Genomic DNA, 12,193 nt, shown 5'->3' with positions numbered 1-12,193 from the left:
GCTGATAGGGTCTGCTTAGGGCCGAAAACTGGGCGGTATTTACCCTTTGTTTTAATGACGGACCCTCTCTAAGAGTTGAATTTCGACCTTCTCAGTTTTATGCCTACTGCTCGGTGTAGTTATGATCAAAAATGGTTTAAGCATGCAAGAAAATAATTTTATGGATGTACCTTGCACGTGTTAAAATTGGAAGTGATTCGGACTCTTACTTCTCGAGATATTTAAGTTTTAAATCATGACCTTACTTTTGGGACACCCGGTATGTAATTATTGTTTATATATCATGTATTTGACTTGATTTATCATTTAATACGAACTGTTGGGGGGGGGGGGGCACCCGAGCCTTTCAAGCAACGCTCCCTTACGTTTGTAATTTCGTTCCGGGAATAAAATATCCAGCTGTCTGCCTAGAGATTTCTGGAGACAAATGTTAAATTTCCCCGTGAATTTTCTCCTGATGTCGCTGTCGTCGTCTGTTGTCTGTTCAAGGTCTGTTCGGTCTGTTATCGTTATGCAATCATTGCGCGATTGTGACGTTGCGTATTGTGTAATGTCAATGTGAAGACGAAAGCCAAACGAAAGCAGGTTTGTAAGGTTATTTAGGGCATATCCTCCATTTCAATGATTCCATCTCAGCATAGACAGGATGTGTATCGATTCAAATGCTTTTCATGCATGATGCATTGGTTGAAACCTGCGTCTCAAACCGTGTAGCCCGTGGTCCGTCAAGCCTCTATGTTCGTGTTATGTAACGTTTGCAAGTCACGCCATAAAAAGATAATCTGTCCTGCGTCGTGTGGTAAGAAGGAAACTTGAACTGGCGGTTGGGCGTGTTGGGTGTGTCTGTTCCAGAGCTAGCCAGTCAGGGCTTGGGCTGACTTTTTCCTGTGCTTGCAGCTGGGGAACTGTGATTTTAGCACACTGCTGGTTCAACTTTACTGGTGCTACAACAGGAAGCATTGGATTAGGAGGTGAACTCTTCAGTGGTTTGCATTTTTAAGAGAAAATGTCATGGTACAGAAATTCTGTTTTCATCCTGAAAGGCCTGAAAGACTATACAAAATCAGGTTATGCCAGTGCCAGTAAGCAGTTTTGTGAGAAAGATCTGGATGTTGATTGCAATGGCAAGTCCTTCATGATCACTGGAGCTAACAGCGGCATTGGCAAATCTCTGGCAATCTCCATTGCCAAACTTGGAGGAACAATCCACATGGTTTGCAGAAACCCAAAATATGCTGATGATGCCATGCAGGAGATCAAAAATACAACTGGGAATCCAAATGTTCATGTCCATCTCCTGGACATGTCGGAACCAACGAGCATAGCAAAGTTTGCAAAGAAGTTCATTGAGGAACATGAGTCACTGAATGTTCTGATCAACAATGCAGGATGCATGGTGAATGATCGGCAAGTCACTGAAGATGGTTTGGAGAAGAACTTTGCAACAAACACTCTTGGAGTGCATATGCTGACAAAGAGCTTGCTGCCTCTCTTGAAGAAGTCTAAAGAGCCTCGTGTAATCATGGTGGCATCTGCAGGCATGCTGACTCAGAAACTGAATGTGGATGATCTACAGGCAGAGAAGATGAAGCCATTTGATGGAACCATGGTGTATGCTCAGAACAAAAGGCAGCATGTGATCATGACAGAAGAGTATGCCAAAGAATACCCAGAGGTTAAGTTCTTCTCCATGCACCCAGGCTGGGCTGATACTCCAGCTGTGCAGAACTCAATGCCAGACTTCTACAACAAGATGCAGGGCAAGTTCCGAACACCAGAAGAGGGTGCTGACACTGCTCTGTGGCTTGCTGTGTCAAAGGCTGCCCTAGAACAGCCAACTGGTGAGTTTTTCCAGGACAGGAAAGTGGTGTCTAAACATCTGCCCCTGGCCTGCACACACAGCTCACAAGAGGATCATGACAAGCTGATGAAAATCCTGGATGACTACTTCTCCCAATTTTCTGAGTAGAGTAGTGAGCAATGCTCAGGACTGCCTCCCTGTAGAGTGGAACTCTTGAAGTTATGGTTTCATACCACTTCACCTTGGTGTCTTCTGTCTCTGACTGCCTGCGGTTATTCTCTCCAATAGCTTCTTTATTAACATTTATGCTTTGTTTTCATGTTGATGAATCAGTGAAATTATCATTTCCAATGGTCAACAATTTGAGCAGATTTATAGAGCTGATAAATGTTTGTAGGGGACTTGAATTTGTCCAAAGAGCCCTAATCAGCAACCTGATTTATTGTGTAACTTGTAAGTGTGCTTTTGTAGTTGGCATGCCTATGACATGATTGTGGTGATCCTTGATTTAAGTGTTATTTGTATCTAAATGCAAATCCTTTTTTCAGTCAGCAATGTTTCTACTTATAGAGGAGTGTTTAGGCACCTGCTTAGAGTATACCCTGGGTGGCAATTTACTCCTTAGTTTACCTACCTCTGAATATTTGTTTATGGTAAAATGGGTGACTTCTCCAGCTTGTCAATCTTCATTCAGTGTCTTGTTATTATCATGGGTGTACCAGTGTATCCACAGTGCTGCCTGGACAAATGTGAAGTCTACTCTACCTATTGGATGGAGTATTGCTACTGCACATTTTACTACTTCATGTCTCGTTATATGTGGATGTTTATTTGCAATAAAATATCAAACCAAAATCACATGTTAAAACATATGAAGGATAACTTACCTCACTGAAAGCTTACTTCTCTGTTCAGTGTTGAATTTGTGGCTGGTAATTTTACATGACAGCCAGCCAACCCATGAATAAAATGCTGATCAATCGCTGATTGGGACTGATCAGGTCTGCTCTTGATTCTTTAAATAGTACTTTCCAGGTACTTGCAGCATCAGTAAGATCGGAATGACAAATCAGTTCTTCGCTGGTCGTTTTTAAGACCATGACAGATATTACAGCAAAGAATAATAATTTTCCCAACATCCTGCTGTCTATGCTTCTAGATATTGATTGCTGAATTACCTTGCACCATTTCATTTTCAACATCCACTGCTTCCTTTGCTCTTGAAATTGCCACAAGTTATCAATTTCCTTTTCTTCACTTATCAGGCATCATCCTGCTTCTGTCGGTTGAGTTGTCAGTAGTGAAAACATTTGAAGACATTGAAAAGGCGCCTACTGGCCAAGGCCGTACTTATTTACCGGCGGATTGAAAATGCTGCAGGTAATCATCGAAAAAGACATTGAAAGCATGGGCTAGTGTTTTCTGGATAAATCTTTCATGACGCTGCTAAACTGGGATTTTGCACTGGAATTGATTGTCAATACGGTTAAACAATCTGAAATGACGCCTCAAATGAACCCAGAGAGCCCTTTAGGGCCTTTAGGGCAAGGCCTTGGCAAGGCCAGGGGGATGTCACTACTTTGCTTCGCCATAGGTCCAGTACTGATGTCGTCGGTTTCGATCCCGGTGACGTCAGTGCTGTCTACATCCGGGAACTTATTGCACTTGGTTCTCATTAGAGGTGGCCATATTGTTTTGTCTCGTGACGAGACATTTGCGTCATCGGGATCGAAACTGGCTGTAAACAAATCGCTCAGTGTCGCTACCTACTATATATGGCCTTGGGCAAGGCCCATTAGGGCAAATTACATGAGCCATTCTTGAGCCATTCTATGTGCAAATCATGTGCCAAGTACCCTCCCGCTGCCTCCGCCACTGAGAAACCGTTTTGATGCGATTGGGTGACATGAAGCAGCGACCAGCGCTGATCTGCCCTTGGATCTGCCCTAGGGTAGCGCTGGCACTTGACAGGCGTTGGATAAACAATGAACAATGGGGGGGGGAGGGGACATAAGCCGATAAAATGCGTATTACAAAGGGAGGGAGTACAATGCAAGGTACAATGCTGGGAGAATATAAAAATTCGTTCGTGAAGTGTATTTGCTTGTTTATGTATCCCAGGGCAATGCCCATTTCCACTTAAATTCAAGGAAATGCCTTCAATTCAGACACATGACTGTCAGACTGTGTGACTCAGCGTTGGTCGAGTGTGGACTGTGGAACGCATTTCGTATCATAGACATTCCGAGAACGCAAGCTCGTGCTGTGCAAGACGTCACGAGAGACGTGACCGGACGCGGGCCGCCACATTTACGAGCGGCACATCCTTTCAGATGGCCGCCACGGGTGCAGCTGCACTGCTCCCCCCCCCCCCCTAGGCCTGCCGTGGAGCCCAGGGTACGCACGTGCCTGCTGCCTTCTACACTACACCTCCCAGACGCGCTCGCTGCCTGGTGGATTGGTCCCTGGACAAGCGAGCCCTGGTTCCATAGATATGAAGTACTGCGTAAGCTGCCGGATTTGGACACGGCGATACAAAACGACGTGGACTCTCGATAAACGGACTCCAAAAACGAGTCTATCTGCGAATCGCTCTCGACAAGGAATTGATATAAATTCAGAACGTAGACATTCATGAATGTGTTTGACAGTACATAGCGACAGCAAAGGTCAATCGGAGCCCTGTTAGCGCAATTGTGCTCGCTCTCGTTTTTTACGGAAACATCAACACATTTCGTCCGGACTTTTTTTGTCCACGGAAAGGAAAAGCCCGATAGCGTAAGAGACGCTAGCAGCGTGTCTGTGAAATGGGAGCCAGAACGATGGTAGCTAGCATAATGTGTGATACACAGCAAAATTGAGGGATTAAAATGACGTCGAACGACTGAATGATGTATGTAATGCTTATCCTAGTAGCGAGTTTATCATTGCTGACATTGAATTTTGAAAGACCGCATCGCAGAGTTACGTAAGGATAATTAGCATCGCATTGCAGCAAACAATCACAAACCGCCATCCAAATGAGCATCAGTAGACAGCAAACATATCATGGCGACTGTGTATTGCTAACGGTATATAATCGCGAATATAGACCTAGCAATATGCAAGAACAGTGGCGACTAGAATGTTGTATAGTATAGACAAATAAACACGAATAAATAATTGCTCTAAGTTCTTGTCTAACACCGTGCATAGAAGCAGCGGCGTATTTAGAAAATCGCGAAGGGGGGGGCCAAGGGTTTGGAGGGCGCCACCTCACCCAAGGAGGGCGCCATACGGTCGCGAGATAAAAAATCGCTCAGTGGGGGTTGGGGGGTTGGGAGGCGTTTTTTACCATGCCACCAGTTTTTTTTTTGCGTAACCTCGTATAGGTCGTGCTGCATTGATTTTGCATCGTGTGTATTCTTTATACTCCAGGTCACAAAAGGTCAAGTGTTCTTGAAATGCTGCGCCGAAGGCGCGCGAAATTTTTGAAAACAACCTTTTCCTCCGCTTTTTAGGCACGCCTTTTATACGATCACTGTTCAAAGCTCCTCTCGCTCTTTTACCAAATTTGAAGGTGTAAAAAATACCTAAGGTTTGGTCGGGCCGCTGCCACACAAACTGTACAGAAAGCTTGGCTCATGGGTGTCGATGTATAAAAGTTTATTGGCGGTGGCATATCTACGCACCAGATCACTGTATCGGATTGATACCGGAGCGCGAGATGCGTAAACATCATCCAAATTACCTCAGACCAGCCTTCATAGCCTTCTCACAGATGCATACAGTGTACCCACATAACCAGTTTCAATCACCGAAACTTAAGATGCCTGCTGTTGCGCCCGAACCTGTTGACAATACTTAATCGTAATCCATATAGATGCCATGATGCACGTAAAGTAGGATCAATCCGTTAAGACCAAAGACGTGTTTTATGCATCGTAGAGCGTAGATAGTTTTGGTAGGTATAGATACTTCATTCATTGTGCTGAATGCACGTTCATTTGTGGCAGTTTTCACAGGCAAGACATCAACTATGTGCAATAGAACGACTAAGTTGAAAAACATGCCAAAGGAGTAAATAAATGATAGGAGGGCAGCGATCAACGGATGTTGCCAATAGGTAGAAGGGCTGCGATCCACAGGAGGGCACTAATAGGTAGAAGAGCCCCGATCAACATCCCGAGTTTCGACAGTAGGGCACCGATAGGTAGGAAGTTGGCGAGCAGCAGGAGGGCGCCAATGGATAGAAGGGCAGCGATCAACAGGAGGGCACCAATAGGTAGGAGGGCGCCGATCAACAATCAACAGGAGGGCGCCACCAGGTAAGAGGGTGGCGAGGAACAGGAGAGCACCAATAGGAGGGTGGCGATCAACAAGAGGTCGCCAATAGGTGGGAGGGCGGTCATCAACTGGAAGTCGCCAATGAGCGGAAGGGTGACGATTAAAATGGGGGTGGCAATGGTGAGGAGGGCGCCTTTGCTCAAGAGGATGACACGAACAGGAGGGCGTCTGTGCGGAGGGCGCTGGTCAACAGGAAGGTGCCAGTGGATAGGAGGGCGGTGATCAACAGGAGGGTGCCAGTGGTTAGGAGGGCGGCGATCTACACGAGGGCGCCAATGGGAGAAGGGCCCCGATTAACATTCAACAGGAAGGACTAGGGAACCAATAGGTAGGAGGGCGGCACTGAACAAGAGGGTGCCAAAAGGGAGAAAGGCGGCCTTCAAAATTTCACATGAGGGCTCAATAGGTAGGAGAGCGCCAATAATTATGAGGACGCCGATCAGCAGAAGGGCGGCAATGTGTAGCAGGGTGGCGACCTACAGGAGGGCGCCTTCGGGTGAGAGGGCGCTTATTTACAGGACAGCGGATTACATAGGCGACCACCGTTACGCTTAGAGAGCTACAGCCTACAAATGTGGTTGGAGGGCGCCCGAGGGAGCCCTCCAACCGTATTTGGAGGGCGTATTTGGAATGGGCGTCCTCCGAGGGCGCCCTCCATCCGTATTTTCCCTGTAAACACATTCGCGATTGGAGGGCGCCCTCCAGTCGCGATTGTTTTTCGATTCGATTATATCACAATTGCATTTGCGATTGGAGGGCGCCTTCGGCGCCCTCCAATCGCAAAGGGCGCCTTCGGCGCCCAAGGGGGGGGCCATGGCCCAGTGGCCCCCCCCCTGCCTACGCCCCTGCATAGAAGCAGCTCCACATATCTTAATGTATAGACAGACATCGGTAATGGTGGCTTCAAAATAATAATTAAAGTTTGATAGCACAACTCGCCGACGCATGGCGAAAATAACTGAAAACTGCCGACCACCCGAGTATTCAAACTATACCTATCCTTCGAGGCGCACTCATTGGTGCCGGTTTTCCCACAGATCGTTTCACAATTTACAGACACGCTCCACCGCACACTCGCCACGGTCAATCACCGGGATATCACAGAGCTGTACAAATCCAGCACAAACGCCTACACTGCACGTACTACTTTGGTGGGCGCAGAGCGAGACCCGCGGGCTGGGTGGGTGGAAGGAAACGGGAGACTCACGTTAGTGGCGCTCGACAAAGGCAGGTCACTGAACCAACACTAATAACTATGTGGTCAGTACACCCCATCCATGATGCGCAGTCGAATAAAAGGAGGCATAAGAATATCATGATCGCACGTAGCATTATCGCCAGGTAAGTACAGGATCGCACGGGAAAAAAGAATCTAAGTACATTAGGTGCATTACAGCGAAGGGGGATGCACCGACACATTTTAAGCTGTATTCTTCAGATCAGCTCTAGCAATGGTGGACATCAGAAACAGCAAGGATAAGCACTTCGTAACAAAACAGGGTATGTGACATATTTCCCCTGCATCGAGTCTTGCCAAGTACTCACGATAACGCACAAGCCATCTGGCACCGCGATCTGTCTGAGGAATGTCTAGTTGCAGGTGGCGCAAAGCTAGGCGTGACTCATCACCGAATGCCGACGCGTTACTGATGCCGCCTACTGAGTCAGCGTGACGTCAGGGCTTGTTTGCCAGCGAAGGACGCTTGTCAGGGCCGGCGAAAGTTCTTTGTTGACCGTTGTGTACCGGGTTGGGTGAGATATATTCAAATTCGTGATGAACTTCGGCCATTCAGCCCCAGCGAATGACATTCCTCTGGTATGAGACTGGTAGTTCATCTGAAGCCCGACTGGCAGTAAACCTCATTGCCAAGCAGCACAGTGATCTAAGCTCAAAGCCGAACACGGATCCGGTGGATACCGCCAGCTGGGGCCCCTGGAGCCAGCGCACCGGTCGCCCGGCCGTGAGTGAACGGCGGGGGTCGGCTCCACTACCGGAGTCTGCCGAGCAGAAGCGCCACGGCCCAGCTGAGCAGTAGCACGGCCCAGTCGGCCAGCGGCGGCTGACCGACGCCCGCCGTCGCCCGCTTGCACGGCAGCGGCTTCTCGAAGGCCAGCAGCAGGCTGTCCACGACGTTGGAGGGCGTGCTGTCCTCGCAGAGTCGCAGACCGTCCACCACGCAGTCGTGAGCGACGAACAGCCTGTCGCAGTTGTCAGGGGTGAAGCCGTATGTCAGGCTGCCGAACTGCTCAGACACGTGCTCGGTCAGATTGTGCGATTTGAGACAGCCCTGCACGCTGTCACGTGTGGCGTTGGCCGACACACACTCCTGGCCCTTGTCCCCCAGGAAGATGGCGATACGCTCACCGTCCTGGAAGCAGAGGAAGTCGATGGCGGCGCGCAAACCGTTCATCATGTGGCCAGGATAGTCTTTGGCGCGCTCAGTTTCGTTGAGACAGGTGCTGAGCTTTGCCAGCTGAATCTCGGCGCAGCTGTAGATGATCGGTGGCAGGGTGCGACAGCGTCCCGAGAACAGCTTGTCCAAGTCGCCGTTCTTCATGTGCTGCGCGATATCCTCTTGGATTTCCGTCATGTTCAGATTGTCCTCGATGCACCGTTGGGCGCTGTTCCCGACGTCTTCCACCAGGGCCTCCGGGTCTCGCACACCCTGCTCTCGGCACTGAGCGAAGAAGCTGTTGCGGACCCGGTTTATACCGCTCTCGACATTCTCCGGCACTTTGGGAGTGACGCCTCCGGGGAATGGAGGTGGCCCACCAATGTCGGTTGCAACCTCCCCAACCAGCAGTGCCGCTGCCCCCACCAGAATGAACAGCTTTGATGAACTCATAGTAGAATCACCTGTTGAACAAACAAAGATAAATACTCGATGATTCTGACAGGAGAAACTAATATTAATTGCTCTAATGGTTTAGTTACTTTAATTTACAAAGGGCTGGCAACATAAGTTCAAACTTTCAGTGTGTCATACATGAAAAATGCAAAAGAGGATAAAAAATAAAAATAAAATAATAGTGAATTAAACTGCAATGACATGGGTCACAATCAGTGCAGACTAAAGCTATGCAGAGTTGGGATGTAGGTACTGAGTTCAGATAATCAAGTCTTGTGCCAATATTCATTGGAACTTTTTAATGCCTAGTTTTAGATAAGATATATTTGATTAATGTGATACTATCTGTTTTTGTGACTTATTAGTAGAAAAGGTAATCAAATTGATATGGTAAAAAGGACTTTAGAGAACTTGTAAGTATTGCATAATATTGCCATTAACCATGTCACACCTATGGGTTAAGGAATATAGCCAGATGAAAACTGGCCATCTCAGAAAGAGGGCTCATCTCAATGCTAAGGACACCAGGCAGGGTTCTGAAAACAGGTACTGGATGTGATGTATTATAAATACAACATATTTTTCATAATTCTGATTTGTTCATGCACCATTGTAGCATCTTCTCAAATTACAACTGCAAACTGAAGTGAAGCAGCAATCACTTAGCAGAAATCATTACCAGAGCAAGAGGCATCAGCTCAGCAATCTTGACCTACAGCAAAGATGTCAGGCAAGATATCATGGTTCATGGGCAAGGGCAATGGTCTTGCTATAACCGTCCATTTATAGACTATTTCAATACTTATCCATCTAAATACATGAACTCATTGCAGATGCAGTCCTTGTGGAAGTCAGTGACATCACCTTTAACCTTATTCATTAAATTAAAACCATTTTAAGTTGTATGAAGACAGTAGGTAGCACAAAATAATATTTCAATTTCAAAGCTTGAATGCATGCCATTTGAACTGAACTGGCAGCAGTTTCATAGGCAGCGGAACGGGGGGTATTGCCTTAATTTTGTCTTTTTTACATTAGTCTTATCACTTATGGATGTTGCATATGGAAAGAATGGGACCAAAAGTTGGCAGTACCCCCCCCCCCCCCTTCATTGAAGGTGTTCCACCACTACTGAGAGGTTTACTGAAAGCAGAAAGGAAAATCAATGGGCAAATTTGCTAACGCTTAACTTGAAAACAAAAATCAACAGTTCCATAAGATAGGTATGTACCAACATAACAGTCCTGAAAATAGCAGGTAAGGCATCAAAAAGTCAAGTCATGACACCATTCTCACCAGTATATGGACCTTGGCCAATATTCCACCTTCTTGATTCCCTCAGACAAGTCTCTTAAAGAATATGAAATTAATAGATTGTTGTTAGACTTCCTCTCTCTGGTCGGAAACACGGAGGTCCCCAAGCGTTTTCGTTTTAATTATATGAATCCAATTAGTATCACAACATGCTATAATCCAACTATCTAACATTCCCTGCCAGTAAAATGCAACAGCTTACCATTTAAAGCTGGCAAAATTGACCCCAAAACACCACAAGCCTCACCCCTCGCAACCGACGCTGACGCCATGCTGGTTACGGCGGATGAACACAATTTATAAACAATCAAGGCTGCAAAAATATCAGATGCGTTTCGCGTGCACAATTTTTTATCGCAGCCAGAAATGACAAACAATACCAAGGTTCTCAAATTGTTATGTCTAAAGCGCGGACAACTTTAAATTTGAGAAAAGCGATTATTACTCGATGAAATTCAAAGAGGTGTCCTAACCTAACCTAACCTAACCTAACCTAACCTAACCTAACCTACTGATTTTTGCCTACCGAGCTTAAAGAAGCCTAACCTAACCTACTGATTTTGCCTACCAGGCATAAAGAAACCTAACCTAACCTAACCTAACCTAACCTACTGATTTTTGCCTACCGGGAATCCTAACCTAACCTAACCTAACCTAACCTAACCTACTGATTTTTGCCTACCAGGCATTAAGGAACCTAACCTAACCTAACCTAACCTAACCTACTGATTTTTGCCTACCGGGAATCCTAACCTAACCTAACCTAACCTAACCTAACCTACTGATTTTTGCCTACCGGATAAGGAAATAGTTACTTGCAGGAATAGATTGCAGGCAATAGTAAATCAAATATTTTCAGGTTAAGTGGTCATGCATCAGGCTTCAGGCCTTCGGCCTGAAGCCAGATACATAACCATTTAACCTAAAAATATTTGATTTACTATTGCCTGTAATCTCTCCTAAGGCATTGCCTTCGGCACTGCACTGCTTCGCCACGAGTTGGCCACCGACGAAAACATGCACAGTACAGGCGAAGAAATGTTGGACGAAGAATGAAAATATGTACAGACAAAAAAATGCACGGACCAAAAAACGAAAATAAAGAAAATGCACGAACGAAAATATTTACGAACGAAACATTTCTGAAGACTTTTTCAGAAAAGTCGCTATCATTCGTCGACAGATCTGGCGCATCTCGTGAGGCGCTTTACCGAAAAAGAAAATTACCGAATTCTCTTCTATTAAAAATTAAAAATACAGAACCGTAATGTAATTCCAAAATTATTTGTGTATATCTATCACTTTTTCATAAAAATAGTACCCCCCCCCCCCCACCCAAAACCCCGGTTTCCCACAGTTCCCCTAGTGTGTTGGGTTTTATGAAGATACTACATTTCTGCGTAATGGTATTTAACAACAATTTACATGTTGACAACAGACCGTTGTGCGGCTCCACCGAGATCGTGGTAAGAATACGATTAGTTAGCTTTTGGTCTTAAAATTATCGATCAGATAACTGGAAACCACATTATTCTTACTAAACATGAGTTTCTCTATAGAATGATGTCTATATTATAGGGATTAACTAATTTTTGAAGCGGGGACCTCCATGTGTACCGCCCTCTCTCTTCCTCACGCTCTATCCTCCCACGGTAAACAGATAAACATAAACTATCCCCCCACTTCAAGCTGTGAAGCTGCTCTCTGCTCTCTGCTCTCTGCTCTTCCTTTTCCTATCAGACTTTTTGTTCAAGGATTTATCTTTCTCCGAAAATACGGCCGCATCTCGGTACTGGGCTCTATTGACGTCACGATGACATATAACTCAATGCGTCAATTAAATTGCACGCTTTTGGTTGATCAAAAGTGGATTTTTTTTCAAAATTGATACTTTGATGTCGAT

The 12,193-nt window shown here is 46.0% G+C and overlaps 2 protein-coding genes across 3 annotated transcripts; one reads left to right on the top strand and one right to left on the bottom strand.

Annotated features, from left to right (window-relative positions):
- Positions 1-724: 724 nt before the first annotated feature.
- LOC122393245 (dehydrogenase/reductase SDR family member 12-like) lies at positions 725-2,810 on the top strand. The gene has a single exon (XM_043389104.1). It carries the CDS (start codon positions 1,007-1,009, stop codon positions 1,967-1,969), a length of 963 nt encoding a protein of 320 aa, XP_043245039.1. The 5' UTR covers positions 725-1,006; the 3' UTR covers positions 1,970-2,810.
- Positions 2,811-4,847: 2,037 nt separating this feature from the next.
- LOC122393246 (27 kDa hemolymph glycoprotein-like) lies at positions 4,848-12,031 on the bottom strand. Of its 2 annotated transcripts, XM_043389106.1 has the most exons (4): positions 11,912-12,031; positions 10,273-10,365; positions 6,988-8,984; positions 4,848-5,003 (listed from the first exon to the last, which is right to left on the bottom strand). In XM_043389106.1, exon 3 carries the CDS (start codon positions 8,971-8,973, stop codon positions 8,116-8,118), a length of 858 nt encoding a protein of 285 aa, XP_043245041.1. In that variant the 5' UTR covers positions 8,974-8,984; positions 10,273-10,365; positions 11,912-12,031; the 3' UTR covers positions 4,848-5,003; positions 6,988-8,115. The 2 variants fall into 2 exon arrangements, with proteins under 2 accessions (XP_043245041.1, XP_043245040.1); XM_043389105.1 differs by lacking the exons at positions 10,273-10,365; positions 11,912-12,031 and adding an exon at positions 10,493-10,769.
- Positions 12,032-12,193: the final 162 nt, after the last annotated feature.

This window comes from Amphibalanus amphitrite, unplaced genomic scaffold (genome assembly GCF_019059575.1).
Source record: "Amphibalanus amphitrite isolate SeventyFive unplaced genomic scaffold, NRLGWU_Aamphi_draft 000525F_arrow, whole genome shotgun sequence".
NCBI lineage: Eukaryota > Metazoa > Arthropoda > Thecostraca > Balanomorpha > Balanidae > Amphibalanus > Amphibalanus amphitrite.
Note: the sequence above shows the minus strand (reverse complement) of the source record. Positions and strands in the feature narration are given on the sequence as shown.